Consider the following 19,792-nt stretch of genomic DNA (forward strand, 5'->3'; position numbering starts at 1 on the left):
GGTGAGAGTTTAAGGATCTTCAACTTGTATCTAATGTCAAGTATGTAGCTGTTGAAATATTTTACTCAAAACCACAAACGTTAACACCATGGTGGAGCTAAATGAACAGCTGGAATCATCCTCTGGGGATCATGACTGCATAAACATATGTTTTTAACCCAATGTGTTGGACTACATTTAAAAGCCTGAATGCTATGAACTATGAAACTTGAGCTAATGGACATTATCTTCCCACAATGCAATGCACAAAAGAGATGGAGGAGCTACACATCATTCTAATATGTTTTGAATGGTGGGGAAACGGCTCCAGAAGGATCTTGGAGAACAAACAAACAAAACTTAAAGTATTACATTTAGCTCTCTGCTTGTGAGTTTGATTGATGTCATTTCACGTTATTAGTAAAGTATATTTCATTCCTGCACATTATAAAACATGTGTTGAATGTGCAGAATACCTTGAGGGCCACTTGGAGCTTGGCCGTCCTCTTGGAGTTGCCGGAGGCCTGGTAGGTGGTCCCCTGGATGTCCACAGACATGGTGAAGACCGGGGCGTGCACTGGGCCGGACTGAGAGAGCAGGCGGTACTGCAGGCCCGGGTGGATCTGGTTGAGACGCATGAGAGCGTTCATGGGGTGGTTAGGATCCGTCATCCTCCAGTCCAAGACTAAAGGAAGAGAGATGCACGGGTTATCTTCCAAACATTTCGGTTAATATGACCCTAAAATGTAATTAGAACACACAACAGCAGAAACTATAAAGAACATTTGGAAACCTTAATCTGGAAATTGAACACAAATGAATGACATTACCAAGTTGACCCAAAGTTCCTCCCGTAATGCAAGTTCAGATTTGTACTATTAAATGATGGGTATTAAAAAAGCCAAAGAAACGGAGGAATCTGCAGAAGCTATAGTACATACACGTAAAGATGTTTTTAGGCATCAAATGTATGATTCTTTTAAATCAACTCAACAACTGCATGCAAGAATTTAAAGGATAATGATAATCAATCATGTTTCAAGTTCAATTTCGACCCAAACAGTCTCCTGAGAATGATATTCTAGCAGGTTTTACAGCTGATAGAGATGCACGAAGCAATATTTACTGACCATTTCTTTTTTCAAAGAGGGATACTGATGTGTTTAGAATTTTAAGCTGCCATTTTATCAGGATGTATTTTTCTACTGTTCAAGGCGACCGTTGGTTTCCATTCACTTCTGTTCTGTATAAAACTCAATGCGCAAACTTGAAATGTTCTTGAGGTTTGCAGTTCTTTCAAACTGAATTGTTAAAAGCGGGTTGAATAAATCTGATTCATGAGAAACCAATAAACATCAGTTTCTCCAGGATACCAATATACAAGCATTTTTACAGAAAATAATATATTTTAACCCAATGATATTTAGGTGTAAAATGGGCAGATTTCTTTATTTTTGTCAAGCAGAAAAATAAGATGAATCATCAAGTCTCAAGATTACGTCAGTGTAGCAGCAGAGATGTTTTGTTACTAAAATTGCCAGTAATGCCTGTCAAGGTAAAAAGAGACATGCAGGATAACATTTTAAAAAGGACATATTCTGCTCATTTCCAGATTCATATTTGTATTTTGTTCCTCAACTTTGAAATGTTTACATGCTTTAATGTTCAGAAAGGTATTTATTTTTCCCATTCTGCCTGTGCTGCAGCACCTCTTTTCACCCTCTGTCTGAAACCAGAGCCCAGTCCAGGGGGGAGTGTGTGGTTGAAACTCCCTCTAAAAAGGGAACTTTTAGATTTTAACCTTTCCAGACCCATGCACAAAACATATAAACACACTAAAGGAAAAACCCGATAAGCATAAAATGTGCCTCTTTTATATTGAATTGTTTCACTATAGATTTGTGATGTTTAGTTATACAGTTTCTTGTTCATGTACAATACAAATTGGTAAATATTAATGTGAGTTTTTTCACTTATACAATATGTTCCTAATATTGAAAAGGTTACAATGTGATAATGACACAAATTAATGCAGACTTAATGGTCACTAACTGTAAAACAAGTTTCCTGATTCTGCAGATATATTTAAACGCTGCAGAAAAAGTATTCTACAATTCTAAAGTAAGTAATACAAGTTTTAAAAAGATATAATCTTTTTTCTTCCAAACAGTTTATCACCATTGCTAAATAACAAGCTACTATTAGATTGCAGTAAAAAGGTTGCAAAACCTTTAGTATGGTTATTTGAATCCTATGATGCAAAAGCAGGTTTTAATGAAGCGTCCTGAAAAACCTCCAACACTGAATTTAAGAGCAAAGACAATATCGACACTAAAATATAGGCTGAGCATTTGTGCGCGACCTCCATCAATGATCAATGAAATATGAGTTAAATGTAATAAAACAGAGCGCCCTCACGGTTTATATGCAGCTGATGAGAGGATACTTCACACACCTCCACACACACCTCCATACACACCTCCTCTCTGCCGTGACACTTCGGTGACATCTTGTTAGAACAAAAGGTCTGGCAGTCGCCATAAAAAATGTTTTTATTCCCTTGAGCTGTATGGAAACATTGGCAGGTGTGCGTTCATGATTTGCTTTACACTCTCCTGTAAACACTTGAAAAGAACCAACAGAAGGATGGTATTAAAAGGAAAGCTAACCCTGCTACCCTGAAATATCTTTGTCGTCTCCAGAAAAATATCACTGGCATACTGCACCCGGTAAACTTTATTTATGCTTTCAGAGCGATGCTGAGGGGTCAGATGTTCCAGACGTTCCTGCTGTCGTCAATGCACATCAGACCTCCCTTTCAAAGCTTCAAAGCTTATTTTTGATATTTTTCCCTACAGGTCTTAGACTATCCTTTGTGATTATTTTTACAGATGCATTACACGTAGATGTTGCAGCTGCAGCAGATAATTTAATTTAACTGCACACAACACCTTCATATTTACAAATCGTAACAGATATACAGGCAGCCCTGAGCAAAAAGCTGTCCTTATAATCATTTGACTCCAAAAAGAGATAAACAAAAAGAAAAGGCTTAATAAAAAAGGGCTTTCCCAATCAGTCTGTTAATGTATTTTTTTTTTGTAAAACACTGAACACATATTTTTGCATTTTGGCCAGAGCCCAGTCTGCTCTGATTGGTCAGCTGGCCAACTCTGTTGTGATTGGTCAACAGCTTAGAAATGTACCGCCCCATAGACTATCACATACAATGTAGTGAGAAGCCAGCCAATTGAAGCGCAACTGTGATAACATAAAGATGTCACTATATTACGGAAGTTAACAAAGGAGTCCAATGGAGGCTTTACTCCTTTGGAGGTAACACAGGGATTTTTGCCTTTGCAGTCCATTTACATGCACAAACACCTATAGAACACACACTACAGGAAACAACATAATGGGGCATCCTTAACCTAAAACATCAGTCTTTATTTCCTTATATCTAAAAAGTGTGATTATGTATATCTTTTTAAAGATACCATTGTGATCATTTCTATATGGCCGAGCACAGATGTACCCTTCTGTAAAACTAGTGTCACACAGAATACTTACAGAAGCTTCTACACACACTTGTCTTTTGTCATGCAGTCAGTAAGTAATGAGTTGGAGGGTCTGACAGCCACTAAAGACTCAAGTGTGTTTCGGTATGAATATGGATGGGGACGCTGTGTCAGGAGACGGATGTGCTGATGGACAGGTGCTGTGAGGAAGAGAGGGGGAGGTGTTAATGCTCTGTGTGTGTTTGGCATGGTGGGAGGCGGTGAGATAATTGCGTGGCAGCAGTCTGCAGTTTTAATCCCTCGGTATCTGTGCCTCCCATCACTCGCTTTGAACTGAAAACGGAGGAGAGTTCCAGGGGACGGTCGTCCCACAGAGGGAGATTTAATTACACCGACACACAGGAGGGAGGAGGTGAGGAAGAGGAGCACAACATTTTACTTATTTTTTAAGGCGCGTCTTTAAATCTGCATGAACGGTTCATTTTCTGTCTTGGTGCATCTTGTTTGGAACAAGTGAGCTCCAGAAATGGAGAGCCTAATCTGACCTCTTTAAAGCTTGAAGCCTATAGTTAGGGCTGGCTAAGGCGTGCTTTGAACCGACTCCATTTATTTATGCTGCTCTACGCATAAACTGTCGAGGGAATTTTCCCCTTTCTTCCTGCCTTCCTCTCATGTCCTCTATATCTTAATGCACTCATTTCCCTAAAAATGCATACTTCTAACGCAGCATCCAGGGCGTCATCTCCAGAGTTTTGTGTCTCTCACCTGGCAGGTTGCCAGTATAACATTTTAAGACTGGAACTTGAGTTCTGAAGCCAGACGCAAATACAAAGGGAACCAAGTAATGACGGCAACAAGTTCACCAGCTTATCCACTGATCAGGATCAGGTTGGAAGCTATACAGAACTAGAAAATGCATTTCCTGCTGAAAATGCGTGCAAATGCTGTGAACTGTTTACATTTGTTGCTGAAAATGCAGAAAAAGCTGAATATTTTATTCGTCGAATGGTCTCTGTAGCTGCTTTTAGCTACAACAATAAAGTAAGTGTTGAAGTGCTGAACTTAGTGGAGAAAAGTGAAATGATTTGAATCAAATTGTTACAGCTCAAATGCATTGCAATGACTTTGTTGAAAACTTGAAAGTGAAATGTTAAACTGGAAGAGTAGGAAAAATAGTGAAGAAGCTTAATATTTAAAAGAAAAGGTTTACAAAAGGTATAAACAACAGAATGTATAGCCTCAATGTCCTGAAATAGCTGAATAATGTAATAGTTGAATAGTTTGTGCAGCTGAAAGTAGGCTGAAGGAGTTAGATATTAAATGTAAGTAGTATTGAATGAATGTGTATTAAGAAGAGAAAAGAAAGAAAAAACGCTTTGAAAAGCAGCAGAATATTTTAACTGCAAACTTTTGAACTAAAACCATACGTCACCAATAATGTATAAAATATGTGGAACATGTTGAAGTCAGTATGAAGTCTCCATCAGACAGAAAATAATAGGCTGAGAAAGCCTGTGTGTTTGTGTTTGAGGTGACGACGTTATCAAACACCTGTGTGTGTAAGCCCAGAGATTAAAGGTTACCATGGTGACAACGTTATCAAACACCTGTGTGCAGAGATCATAGGTTACCATGGAGATGTGCAGCGAAAGGAGAGCCTTTCCATTGATCTGAATGAGAGATACACCTCTTACATTTCTAACTATAGTTTAAAAACGGTAGCTGATATCGGTAAAATGTCAATGCATGCAGCATCTCAGGACCCTGACGAGCGTCTGAATCTGCTGTTTGTGTACTTTTGGGTCAATAATGTGGCATTTTTGGCAGATTTACTAAAGGTGTGCAGCTGCTGCTCTGACGAAAGATCAGGCTGAATTTACAATGGGCCTTAATGGAGACATGATGAACGTTTTTGTCACTTCATGCCCTCAAGAGGCATTTTGTTTAATTGTCTTGCTTAATTTTATTTCATTTTTCAACGTAAAAGAGGTTTTCCTACAATTCAAGCATATAATTATGTCCAAGGAGTGTAGGGTTTGGGAATTATGGTAGGTTTAAAAATAAAAATTGGGCGAATTTCAAGCTGTCCTCCACTCTGTTTTGAAATCAAAGCACTCTAGACTTAACGAGCTGCGCAATACACACTAATGTTAAAATCTGAAGAAAAGCCTCTTTACCAAGCTCTAAACTAAGTTAAATATCTCAAAAGGTGTAAAAGATATGAAGAATCTGAAGAACAAGTTTTATAGCTGAAGGTCTTGTGATCATTTTAAAGTTGGAGTGAAGTCTCTAGCTGAAAGTATGTGGAGGGAGAAGCATTTGGCGCAAGGTTTAGATAAAAGAGGATTTGAAGGTTCCTCCCTTTGAGTTACATGTTAAAAAAGAGTTTAAAAAGCTTATTATTTCAGAAAGTACAAAATATTTTGAAAAAGTTGAAGGTTTCCCATCATGTGCTGAAAAGGCTGAATATTTTGATATTCGAATGGTTTCTGTAGCTAGAAGTAGGCTGAAGTTATAATAAGTTGAAGAATAAAGATTTGAAGAACTATAGTGTAAACAGCATTTGCACTAATTAAAATCAAGGTGATTTTAAAATGAATGCAGTACCAAAAGCATTTTTATTAAAGTGGCCCTATTATACTGTTTGGGGTTCTCCCTTCCTGTAGTATGTTATATAGGTTTGTGTGCATGTAAATGGTCTGCAAAGTTCAAAATCCCAAAGTTTCCTTCAGAGGGAGTTTCCCTCCCATATTCACATTGAACTCCTTTGTTTACATCTGCTATTTTTGGCTAGCACTCTTATTGGCGGGACATCTCTAAGCGGTTGACCAATCTCAACAGAGGCGGCCAGCTAACCTTTTATACTATTTTATTTTTGGTTTACTCATATGACTCTTAAACCATAATTAAAAGGGGAAAAAAAGTGGATTTGTTTGTTTTGCATACACTTAATTAATGGTGCTGTAAGTTTGTTGCAATTGTTATGTTAATACTTGGTTAGATAAAGACAAGTTGTGGATTTTGGATATGATTACATTAATCTGTTTTCAATAAATATAGACTTTTAGACTTTACAACACTCTGGAGCACACACACTCCTATACAGCCAGCACTGGAATATCATTGTATTTCCAGAATTGGAGGACATTTCATGTCCCCCATATATCTAATAATACATGCCCAAAATGCTAAAACATGCACTTGTTGTGTTAAACATACTTGTCTTGAGACAAAATATATATCAAGTTGTAGAAAAAGTGGTTTCAAAATATTATTTAAATTATCAAATACAATAGCTCTCGATGGTGACCAACTTGCATGTCAAATATAACATTTAAAATAGGGATTTTATTTACTTTTTTGGGTATTATTCTATTGATATATGTATCTTGTAATGGTAAAATCAATTTGTTAAATCATATTTTAAATAACAGTAATTTTGCACAGAAGGTGTGTCCCTCAACATGCGTTCAACCCTGTTACCCAAACCTTTTTAGATTGGCACAGGAAGTGAAAAAACTTTAAATCAGATGACACAGTGGAAGTGACATCAGCAAGCCATGTGCTAGTGCCATGGGTAGACCAAAACTAAGTCCCCTCTTCTATTTTCCATATTTTTACAATCTTTTCAGTCTTAAAAGAGTGTGGCACTCTGACCCACTCAACCCTGTTACTGATATTATCAGAATAAAGCATATTAATTTCAAAGTTACCTTTCTTGCATTAGATATCCAAGTTTGTCCTTGCCTTTACATGCTACATCTAGCAATAATTCCTGAGGTTAAAGCTCAAATTAGCATTGATTTTCAACCCTGTTATTTTCAACCCTGTTACTATAATTAGAGTAACAGGGGTAATTCTTCATTGGAAAATATACATTTGATGCCTAGCTTGGCAAATCACTATTTTTGATGGTTTATTATCTGTTTTTCCTAAATACATAAAAAAATAAAAAATAAATAAAAGGTTCATTTTTCTAAAATGTTGGTGTCTAAATTGTCCTCCAATTCTGGAATGATAGTTTAATACTAATACTGTTATTAGCATTCTAATCATTTTCTTCAACTGTGCAGAAAAATCGCCTATAAGCAAAATGAAGAAAAGCCGAGCAGCATTTGAATGTCAAAGTTATGAATAAGGCATCAAACTACCTGCCTATTAACCTGCTTCTGCTACTAATATACAAGACGGGCATACAATTTGAGCAGAACAATCGACGTATCGTTGCTGCTTTACTTAAAATGCATGCAGTGGAATCTATAATGATCATAGGAATAAAGCTACTGTAGCTGTTCTGTGACATCTCGTTACTGCTCCCATTTACATTAGCATAGCAGAAAGCCATGACAGATGTGTTCCCAAATCATTACTGGAGCTCAAAATAGAGGGGAATCAAATACACACTCAGCTATCAGAACCAGCTCAACTCACAGCACACAGACAAACACTGCACGCAATCGTTGTTCAGATCATTATAAAATAATGTGTGACAGACAGGATCAATGTCAGCCACACTTGTATATATAGCATCAATGGTATAGACATGTGTGTGAATAGCCAAAAATAGTGCCACTATGGATCCATGGGAATGCAAAACACAAACCTAAGCAATGCAAAATACTGCAAGAGAACACACACTATGTTTTTAGTGGCAAAATGGTGGTACTACATATCAGTGCCATTCTGTGATGTAATTTGATCCGACAAACTTCCATTGAGAGACATGTGTTAATCATTGTTTTTACGCAAATAAACCAGTACGTCCTGGTACCAATACATGCCGGGACTAACACCTGAATAGCTCTTATTTGAATCATTAAGGACTAAAAGTTGTACATTTGCTAAAAGCAGTGTCCAGCGTTCTTTTCCCTCTCCAATAATCTGACTGAGACATTACTGGCCGTGACTCAGCAGATTGGAGGCAGGGCTTAAATAAAACGCAAGTGCGCATGCTCTATTGGCCCAGATCCCTGGATGATCCGGGTCTTTTCCTTTTCGAGAGTCAAGCCATTTTGGATTCATGAGTAACTTTCATAGGAGTAAAAGAAGTCCAGCCTCCAACTGTGTTCAGTTCTCACATGCACACATACATACATGGGTGTTAAACAACAGGACATTTTTAGGAAAAGAAAGATGCCAAAGTGTCCAGGGAAGCAGTTGACATTTTCTAGACATTTAAGTGACATAAAATCAATGTTTAAACATTGATAACTTTAATTCAGGGTATGGCAGGAGCCGCCAAAAAAAGGTAGTAATGCTGAAATGTAGCTGTAGAAACAATCTGATGTTGATAATCATGATATCCACACTCTATTACAATGGGAGTCACAGTTCAACATGTTCAGGATTTCATTTTTACACTAAATTACATAACTTATAACTACATACCAATGCTATATTGCTACTATATTCTTCATTGTATTTTTACATATTAATATTATATGATCATGGTATTCACTTTAATTTATACGATAAGGTATATATTTTGGAAATAATTGTATTCCCTGCAGTATACTACACTTATTTTATAAAACTTTATTCACACTTGAATACAATATTGCATAAACTTTTCACATTATTCATAACTTTAGTGTATATAGTTCACATTAAGCTACCAGAAGTGCACAATTAAACCTTTTTTGCACTAGTATTAAACAGCTTTTTAAATTAGTTTAATTTAGAAAAAAGCATGAAAACGTGAATATTCAAAAGCAAGTTCTGGAGCTTTAACAAGTTTACTTTTGGATTACTTTCCACGCAGATTTCTGAACGTTTGTTTGTGAAGGGCAGCTGGGATAGTGATGTCCTCAGTCACACTGAATTTAAACAAGTGTGTTTCATGTGTGTTCAGATCTGAGTCAAACCGTTGCTAGGACGGCCAAATCTGAAGACAATCCACAATAACAAACCTTCATCAGTCTCTTTTGTGCATATTTTAATGTTTATATTGTTTGCAGCGTTTTTTAATGTCACCTCTCTTATTTCTTTAATTTATTATTTTCATTCAAATAAATACAGCCTTTTAGAGTATACGTTTGTTATGCTTTAACAAGTCAATGTGCCCCTTAGGGAATAAGTCTTATCTAAATTTATTTCTGGGGCTGTCAAAGTTAAAGCGTTGTAGATTGCAATTAATCGGGAAACCTTGATGCGTATAAAAAATGTACACAAATTAATCATATCACAAAGTTTGACCCCAACTTCCTTTTGTTTTTCCGGAGTGGAGTTTTACCATGCAGTGGCAGTGAGAAGGCAAAGAAAGCGGAACCGGAAAAACTAGATGTATTAAACTGACTGACCACTGGACATCAGTAAGAACCAGCACTACCTCGGTATAACTGCACACCTTAACTGGTGAAAACGGAGGAAATGCATTTTGCTGAAGCATGTGCTATAGCTTGTTTCTTGAAGATAGAGTACAGGGTCACCACTGTAGGAACAGATAGTGCCTTCACTATGATAGCGGATAGCAAGACTACTACCATCAGAGCATATAACCTGTGTTACGCATATTATACATAGGGCCATCACTGAGGGCCATAATTGGGGTAATTACTAAAAAAACATAATGCATTACACATTACTAGTTACTTTATAAAAGAGTAATGCCTTACTTTACTCAATTTCTCACTGATGGAAGTAATTAGTTACAATACTAGACACTTTACTTTTGGATTACACTGTAACATCACCTGAGATGCACCATAAATCAAATGACAAATGCTCTTTGTTTAAACATCAGCCTTAAAAAACTTCCCAGAAAAACTCTCAATTCTTTGTCATACACCAACAAAACTTAAAATATGTTTTCCTTCCAACCATCTAGTGCAAATATGAATGCCGTGCTTAGTAACTGAAATGTGATTACTGCTGTTATCAAGTGACGTGACGTGTTACATTACTGTATAACAGACATGTAATCTGATTACAGCAACACATCACTTTGTAGCGTGTTAACCCCACAGCACGCAGATCTGATGAAGATGTCTGATGAAGACCTGGATGGCGCTGATGGACAGTTTTGACGTTGACATGACATTAAGACACACAGACTCCTGATAACCTGTTAATGCGTCTTTCAGCTCCATTTCCCCTTTTCCTCTCTATCGCAGCTACTCGGAAATCTGATAACGCCACACAATTTTCTGCTTGGAGGAAACATTTCACTTAAAAGGCCACAGCTCCTTGCAGAATTTTAACAGCTTTTTGAACCGGTTTCATGCAGCTGGGTGATACAGTGAATGATGCCTCTTAGGATACAGTAAGCTGTTGAAAAATCACTGCACTAAAGTGGATTGCTAATATGATCTTGAGGAGATATCAGCTCCGACTGCTGAATTTAAAACGGCAGTCTACAATGGGCCACATCCAGGCCGAGCCGGGGTACTTTGTCTCCTCTGAAGCGGAGATTGAAGTGGATACCGTCTGACAGCCGCTCTGATCCTCACACAGAGAGCGTCCGGATCTCTGAGAAAAGCTTAGCCTCACCTCTTCCTGCTCCACTGACTCCCACATTTACACCTTTTACACAACGCCTGTCAGAAGGCACTTTGTTTACAGGACTGTACTTAACAGCTGTGCCAGATACAAACTGTGAAAACAGGGCTTTTTGTCTTTGTCATTAGCTACAACTGAGCGACAATCTCTTCAATCAATATCCACTTATCTGCTGTACGCTAAGCTTTATTCTGGGGAGTCAAAATGAGCAAGACAGCTTTCTAATAAACTGAAGGCCTGATACCCTTTATGGCATGGTATCTATGGTCTGGTTATAGGATCCCTGCCCTTTCAGATTTATTTTCCAAAAAGTGAGAGAAACTCCCTCTGGAGGGAAATTTGGGATTTTAGCCAAAACCTATATAACACTACAGGATAGGGAAAACCCAAAATGCATACTGTAATGGGGCCCCTTTAAAGAGCCTGTGACAGCCTCCCAACAACTGTTGTGCAATGAAATATTGGGCTACTAGTCACCTCGAACCGTCAGTTTAAAAAAGAAGGTGCGATACCGTTCCGATAAATATCAATAATTTCGAACATCGCGGGGAAATTCCTTTGACTCATTCTGAAGTTTTGGGGGAAGCCGGAAGTGACGTCAATGCGGGAACGCTTCACTGTGCGCCAAGAGAGCCAAACACGGACAAAGTGTGTTGTCATGCGTATAAATGGTGAATTACTGAGTTTAGGCACGTTAATAACGTTTTAATTAAGTTGACTAAAGTATATTCATATTTGTCAGTGCTTTCATGTCAATTCGGCGAACATAAACATAAATGATCGTGGTGAAGATGATGATTAAATTAGGATTAAAAATCGGTAGTGAGAGCTGCTGAATTTCCTCCCGTAGGATGTGATATAAAAACAAATCGATTATTTCTATAGTTGTAAACTCAAGTGGATGAAACTACATTTATTAGTGCTTTCATGTCAATTCGGCGAACATATGATACATTAAATGATCGTGAGGATGATGATTTAAAAATCGTTTGTTTGAGCTGGTCTGTATTTCCTGATGAGAAAACAAACCGATGCTTTTTGTAGTCGTAGTACACCAACATTGATTAAACGTGTGGTTTTTTTACCACAATGTTGGGGAAATCAATGGATAAAAGGCACAGATTATTATTATTATTATTCCCACTCCGATCGGGACACTAGGTCCACCGTTTCCCCGCAGCCAGGCTCCCCCCTTCGACAGTTTACGTGGGCTGGGCTGGGTGCAGTGGCGGACTGGCCATCGGGACGAATCCCGATGGCCAGTCCGCCACTGCACCCAGCCGGTACCGAAGTGGGCCGGTCGGATAAGTCACTAGCACATCCCCCACTCCCCCCGTTGACAATTTACTAGTGGTACCGAAGTGGGCCGGTCGAGAGTCCCGGGCTGATTTTTAGTCCCAGTCCACCACTGGCTACATGACCGTATGATCGCCCATATTGACGCACCTAATTCCTAAACTTCTAACAGATACAACATAAACCGATCCTTCAGCCTCATATGAGCTCTCAGACACGTTCAAAATTAAACTGTCATCGCTGTCTGAGCTTGCTGCTGTGTGCGTCATCATGAGTTTACATGCAGATGCTGGGATTCTGAACGGTGCAGCTGGAGCGCTTGGCCCGCAATGACGTCACACATAATTTGGCAGGACTTGAAGAATCCCCGAGAAGATCGAGAAAATGGTCAACATTGAAGGGCAGATTAATGGTTATCAAAGTACAAATATCCAAAATCAGTTCAGTAACGGTTTTCAAGGGGACAATATTTACTCAAATTGATGGGTTTGGATGATGGGGGAAACTCGTGTCACAGGCTCTTTAAGAAAAGTTATATAAATTAATGATACTACATGATAAAAATAAGGCTTCAAATAGACACTGTGAACGCTATCAGCAGAATTGGATTCCAGTGTTTGATTATTGGCCAAAGCATTTATTAGGCGGTCTTTGGTTATTATTATTCTTCACTAGTCCCCTGGTGTGTGTGCGGTGTGTTTACGAGTTGGGAGGAAGATAATTAAAATCCTGTGACCAGAACGTCCCTTTTTTACACCGGTGAGTGGATGCTCAAAGTCACCTTTCATCCTTTTGATGAAGTCTCTGTCATCTGACCCGACGTCCTCCCGGTGCCTCTTCTGACAGCCGCCTGTGGAGCGCAAACGCACACACGGATCACCTGGAACATCACAAAGACACTCATGTCAGCAACAACACATTGTTATTGTAATTATCTTTTTCCAGAGGGAATACAAACAGAATAGTACACTGCATAGGGGAGTACGACAACAAGAAATAAAATGATGAGATGAAAATAGGAATCTGAATGCAGACACACACGGGCACACACAGAAGAAATGCAAATACAAAGATAAACAAACACACAACAGAGTTGTAATATTGCTGTCACAACAAATTACACATAACGCCAAATTAATTAACGTTTGCAAATTCATTTGTCTGGTCATGCAAATTGAGCAGCATTTGTCATCTCAGGAAACAATGTGATCTAATAGAAATGGTCAAATACACATTACAAAGAAGCCCACCAAATACAATTATGTGAGTTCACTGTTCAACTTCTTGAGGGCATTTAGGGTGATTAATCAGAATTGTTTGGGCTATACTTCCTGTCGATCTTTTTCTTGCTGATTACAGCAACCATGTTTTCTCTTTACATGTCTTTTTTTACTTCTCTTAGTAGGTGTACACGCACTGGTTAAAAGGGTCCCTATTCTGCTAATTTTCATTTATGTTTTGGGCCTCTAGTGTGACATGTTTTCACACTTTAACGTTCAAAAAGCTCTTTATTTGTCTCATACAGCACCTCTTTTTACCCTCTGTCTGAAACCAGAGCCCAGTCTGCTCTGATTGGTTAGCTGGCTGGCAGGTTTATCCTTAGGTGTTTAAATCTGCTTTTGCAAAGATAAGGCATCAAATTAGTTTGACGTTATCGAGTGTCAATCTCTATGTAACTTATTGTTCTCTGGTTCCAGTGAATTGTCTATGGATCGACTGTGATTGGTTGGAGAAAGGATGGATTGGGCAATGTAGGTTTAAAAGCCCATACTCAAACGGTAAACACAAGATTACAACTATAACAATTGTACTGGCAAATTCAAACATAACGCTTTTTTTGTGCTTGTAAATGTGAAAAATTAATATAGAGAATGATAAAATAAAAATAATGGGAACAGCCAAAATAAATTGAAAAGGATTAGGACGGTTACTCCACAATTATATCAATGTTGCAGGATAGTCGGAAAAGAGGCCATGTTTTTGTGTTGCAATGAGCGACCGTATACGGTATATGAGACTCACATCAACAGGAAAACACATTTGAACACACACCTTCTAACAGCCTTGATGAGGGCTTGCTGGCGGGGAGAGGATCCATATTCAAGACCTTGTAAAGCTGTCCGAAAGCTAGGAGGCGTAACGCATGCTGAAAAACACACACAAACACACACCAGACAGAATAAGAGCACATCTCTGTATTGGTAGAGCAACATAAGTGTGCAGTCAAAACAGGCAGCATGGATATCATTTATTTTCCGATCAATGTGCTGTAATTACCGGGCAAACTTTGTGTAAACAATCTGACTCTGTTGGGAGAAACGTCATGCATTATAGAGGAGGGGAATAAACACTCAAACGAAGGAGATAAGAAAAAGAAAGAAACGTATTCCCACAGAGCAAAACAAAGGCAAAACAGAGTGAGAGGGGAAGATGTGAATTGAGGATGTCTTCATTATTTTCTCAGCGCTGAGCTCCCATTCTCCACCCGGGGGCAGACTTTGTTGTGCGTTGCAGCAGCAGCAGTGGTGGTGGCACAGTAGTTGTGTGGGTGTGAGCGGGAAAGAGTGTTCCCACACTCATTAAGGAGGCTAATTAGGCTTCCTAGTTCATCAAGCCTGCGCTACACCGAGGGGCTGCTGATCCGAGGTCAGAGTCCGGGGCTTCTGCAGCCACTCAGCTATTTATAGTGCTGATGTAATGCAGTGGGCTTGCTTCTAATAAACCTCCTTCAATCAGGGGAGCATTGCTCGTCCGGTCTCCTGAAAAAAAATGCTGACTTCGGCGGAGAGGAAGTGAACCCCAGTGAGATGTTTCAAAGTCTCAAGAGTCTCAGCCCAGCTAATGCTTATACTCAGCTTTTATAGCAGGAAAACAGGAAGGGAAGTTTTATAAATCTCAGGGGCTGAGTGCAAAGACAAGGTCCATAAAGCAGCAGTTCATATGAAAGAATTCCTATAAGGGAAGGTATGTAAGAAAGTCTATATTCGGAACATATATGTGGCTTTACATTAGTTCATCTCCAGCGAAGAAGTATTAGCTAGACAAAAGAGTTTACATTCACAACTCTCTTTGGTTTTCACATATCACTTTTCGAGCAGCTCAAAGCTCACATTTTCAATGCTGCTTTTAAAGGGGCCCTTTTATGCTCATTTTCAGGTATATCATTCTATTTTGTTCCTCTACTGTGTCATGTTGATATGCTTTAATGTGCAAAAAGGTCTTTATTTTTCTCATACTGCCTGTGCTCCCTCTGGAGGGAACAGGGATTTTAGCCTGCAGAAAATGTACATGCTCAATAACCTATATATAGCACACTATTGGGAAGGGAAAACACCAAAAAGCACAATAGGGCCTGTTTATTGTGTAAATTACTATTGTTTTACATTTGAGGTGTGTTGTTCTTAAAAAATGTATATTATGTAAAGCATCTTTTAGTATCTTAAAAAGCACTCTAAATGTAAAATGTATTAGTATTTGATTATTTAGCTCCAGTTTGAACGGTTTTTGCCATCCCATACTTGATGAATTTGAAGGTGACCTTTTCTTGTGTGTGTGACTTGATTACCTTTGGGAGCATCTGTGGCCCTGAGGCCGAAGACAAGAGCGTCTTAATCGATGCTCCCGGTGCAGACAGAAGGATGTATGAAATGCTCCTGTGTTCCTGTAAAAGTGCCCTTGAGCACTATAAACCTCCTTAACCTAAGTTAAAACCAAAAAGTTATCAGCTTAAACTTCCTGGCCTGGAGCAACAAAACACACTATCTCTCTGTGACAGGAGAAAACCATGAAAGTAACTACAAAACAGATGTTTTTTATTATTATTTTGATCGTAAGGAGAGTGTTCTTTAGCACAAACCCCTGAGAGTTGAATTTGCTACATTGAGCCTGAGGTACGCTTTATTGACTGAACATGTTTGACTTCTGCTGTGCAGGTGGGCATTTTAACATTGGGATTTAAAGGGATATTTTTTAGCACTGGGGGTTGCTGCTTGGATTGAACGCTGGTATTCGGCCTAACAGCGTCTTTATCAGGAAACACCTTAACCGTAACTCAATCAGATATTGATAAATTAATCTTTATAGAAAAAAATAGTTGATAGAGCTTCTCAAATCTAAAAACATGCAACATTTCATTTTCCTACATTAAGCCATCTCATTGGGTTTTGGGCTAGCAGCAAGACATTCAAGATGCTTCAATAGGCGCATTCCCACCGCAGTACTTTTCCCACAAAGGTTCATCAGAACTTAGTTCATGAGAACTCTTTAGTTCTCATGAACTAAGTACAGATCGCGTTCACACCGGAATAAGTCCCTGGGGGAGGATTAGGCAAATGAAGCCGCTGACGTCACTTCTTCTTCTTCTGCTTTGGGTTTACTGGCAGGCCGCAAACAACTTCACGGCGTATACTGCCAACCGAAGTACCCGGCCGGAAGTCCCCGGAGTTGGGGACTGGCTTCAGTAGAAGCTGCTGGGACTCCCATCAGCTTCTACTGAAGCCTTCCGAGTAAATTGCCAGAACACCGACACCTCCTCATCTCCACCACTCCCATGTTTTAATTTGTGTTGCCATACGTTAGTCTCTCTGCGTTTGTGCACTGGGCTAATGCTAATAATGCTAATGCAAGGATATTAAAATGGCGGCTTCACAAAACATTTTTGGAGTTTTAAGGGGGTGTGGTTTGCATTCCGCCCAGCCAATCAGACATAAGAACCTTTTTCTCCCACGAAAGGGGTAAAAAGGTTCTCATTAACACATTTTTGTTCCGGATTTTTTTGGTGTGAACGCAACATTTCGGAACTATATCGGAACTAAGTGGGAAAAGTACTGCGGTGTGAACGCGCTAAATGGCTGCTATTTGAGGAAATAATCAGCATTTACTGAAATTTAAAATACTAACTATAGTTAACTGATAGCGTAAATGCGTATGGACTTACATTCCTTCTGCTTTAAGATTTGGCTTTAATCACTGCAGAACTAACGGCAGCAGGGGCTGATGGGTAAAGAGGGCTGACCTGTGCGCTGTGAGTGATGGCGTCTGCCTGCTGCGCGCTGAGGTCAGTCAGGACGTCTGTGGGGTCCCTCTCACAGGGGTCGTGGACTCCGGGGCCTTCTGTAGAGGAAAAGGTTGTGACTCAGACATGAGAGTCCTCCAAACAGCAACACAATCTTTGAACCCTCTTTAATTGCTCTTTACAGGAAAACACACACGGAAATAATTAAGCAACTCCTGCTGTGTACACTCTGAATGCAGCAGTAACTCATCAATGATTCAAAGACTCCAGGGAACAACCTGCCATTTCAACGCTGAGGCGAAGCCCGAATACAAAATCCAATCACATCATCACAAAGGCTAACGCTCGGCAGTGATCAAACACGGAAGCTGCCGGAATATGGATTAGAAAGAGAAGGGGAAGGAAAAAATAACCCTGAGAACATTTTCTTGTATTGGAGCTGAGTAAAAAACATTGTTAAAGTGGATTGCTCCATTATTCAAATTGCAGAGGAGGAAGAAGGTGGATTCGATCTCTCGAAAAATAATTCACCACCAACTTTTACTGAATGAAAGAGTTCAACTCAACCCACACTCATGTTGCTGTTAATCCACGAAAGGAGCCCTGAGGGGATCTATGCTACACAATTAATGCTCTGTAGGATACTGTAGATTGAGGTCCTATTACGCTTTTCCCTTTATTGTAGTGCATTATATAGGTTTTGTGTGCATGTAAATGGTCTGCAAAGTCTAAAATCCCAAAGTTCCTTCCAGACACGCTCCCGAAAACGCCTTTATTGTCTTCCTTTGTTTACTTCCACAACATAATAACATCACTATGTAACACTAGCGCTATTATTGGCTAGCGCTCCAACACATTGTTCGTGATAGGCTAAGGGCTGGCACATCACAGCAAGCTAACCTATCAGAGCAGACTGGTCTCTGGTTTCAGACAGAGGGTGAAAAGAGGTGCTGCAGCACAGGCAGTATGAGAAAAATAAAGAGTTTTTTGAACATTAAAAAGCATGTAAACATGACAAAGAAGAGGCACACAATCTCAATATGAACCTGAAGATGAACATAATATTTCTTTATTAAGTGGGAATGAAAATAAACAGTGCCGATTCTAGAGTCTGTGGGGCCCTAGGCAAACATTCACTGGGAGCCCCTCGAACCAGATTTTCATCTCCATGCACAGCGGAGCAAGGCAACGAAACTTAAGATAAAAGCAGCATTTTACGGCGCACGATGCATTGGGCCGCCTTGACGGGGTTTCCCGACATGTCGTTGCAGTAAATTAAAGGGTGTTTCATGTTATCGTTGCTGTGGACTTTCTTAATCTACCTTCTTTGGGGGCCCCCTTCTGGTCCGGGGCCCCAAGCAGTTGCCTGCCTTGCCTGTCCGCAAGCGGCGGCCCTGACAATAAATGGCAGGGACATTTTTAAATAGAACTTAAATCATCATCGTAGCTACGCCTTTTACAATTCCAACTGAGGGGAACATGAATGTCTGAAAAGCATTTTATGGATATCCATGACGAAAGGGTTCAGCAAGCTTTTGTTGAACTCAGCAGATATTGAGCCACTTTATTTCGTTTATGACTTATGTACTTGAAAGCCCCTTTCCCTTAAAACTAGTATAAAAGTAGTAAACATGTATTTGTATAATGGTGCACTGACCAAAACAATGGATCATCATAAATACTCCCTCTTATTAATTGTTCTCTTCAGATGGGGCTATGACGCTCCTCCAGTGTCCTTGCTCACTTCAATTTCAGTGTCAAACTTTGTAATTTCACTTCGCTGCTCTCTGAGCAGAGAGTCTGAGTACTGGATCCAATCACTACGGTCAGCTCTTATCCACTGACGGCTTACATGTATGCATTACTGGCCGGAGTAATTTCATCATTTACAAGATTAAAACTGTTGAATGATTCAAACAAACAGAGGGCAAACCTGCTGCCAACATGTTTTGACTTTTGGTATTGTTTTGAGTTGTGAGCCTCTTGGTTATTTATTGCAAATTGGAAAAGAAGTATGCAACAGCATTCCACTATAGTTCTTCAAATCTTTAATCTTATTATTATTTCAACCAATATTTTGCAGTCCGATAACTTCGGCCTAATTTCAGCTACAGGAACCATTCAAATATCAAAATATTCAGCCTTTTCAGCACATGATGGAAAACCTTAAACTTTTTCAAAATATGTTATCCTTTTTGAAATATTCAGCTTTTAAACTTTTTTTAACATGTAACTCAATGGGAGGAACCTTAAAATCCTCTTTTAACTACACCGTACGCCAAATGCTAGACTAGACTTCGTTCCAACTTTAAAATGATCAAAAGACCTTCAGCTTTTACAATGATATTCAGATTTTTTAATATCTTTTACACTTTTTGAGATATTTAACTTAGTTTGGAGCTTGGTAAATATGGGGATAGTTTTGTTTCATAAAGATAAAGCAACACTTTCAAGCAAAACTAAGAGTTTAAGAGAAAGATGTGTATAA

General features: G+C 39.1%; 1 protein-coding gene across 8 annotated transcripts in view; it reads right to left on the reverse strand.

The window, feature by feature from the left end:
- Positions 1–19,792, reverse strand: part of LOC307043957 (spermatid perinuclear RNA-binding protein-like) — a 140,475-nt gene that overhangs the window by 26,588 nt on the left and 94,095 nt on the right. For all 8 annotated transcript variants that reach the window (XM_079688927.1, XM_079688928.1, XM_079688934.1 and 5 more), the window contains 4 exons: positions 17,305–17,402; positions 14,343–14,436; positions 13,072–13,170; positions 456–664 (listed from right to left, as the gene is read on the reverse strand). In XM_079688927.1, coding sequence (XP_079545053.1) covers positions 456–664; positions 13,072–13,170; positions 14,343–14,436; positions 17,305–17,402 — 500 coding nt within the window. The remainder of the gene's footprint in view (positions 1–455; positions 665–13,071; positions 13,171–14,342; positions 14,437–17,304; positions 17,403–19,792) is intronic.

Source organism: Notothenia rossii (genome assembly GCF_949606895.1).
Source record: "Notothenia rossii genome assembly, chromosome: 6".
Classification (NCBI taxonomy): Eukaryota; Metazoa; Chordata; class Actinopteri; order Perciformes; family Nototheniidae; genus Notothenia; species Notothenia rossii.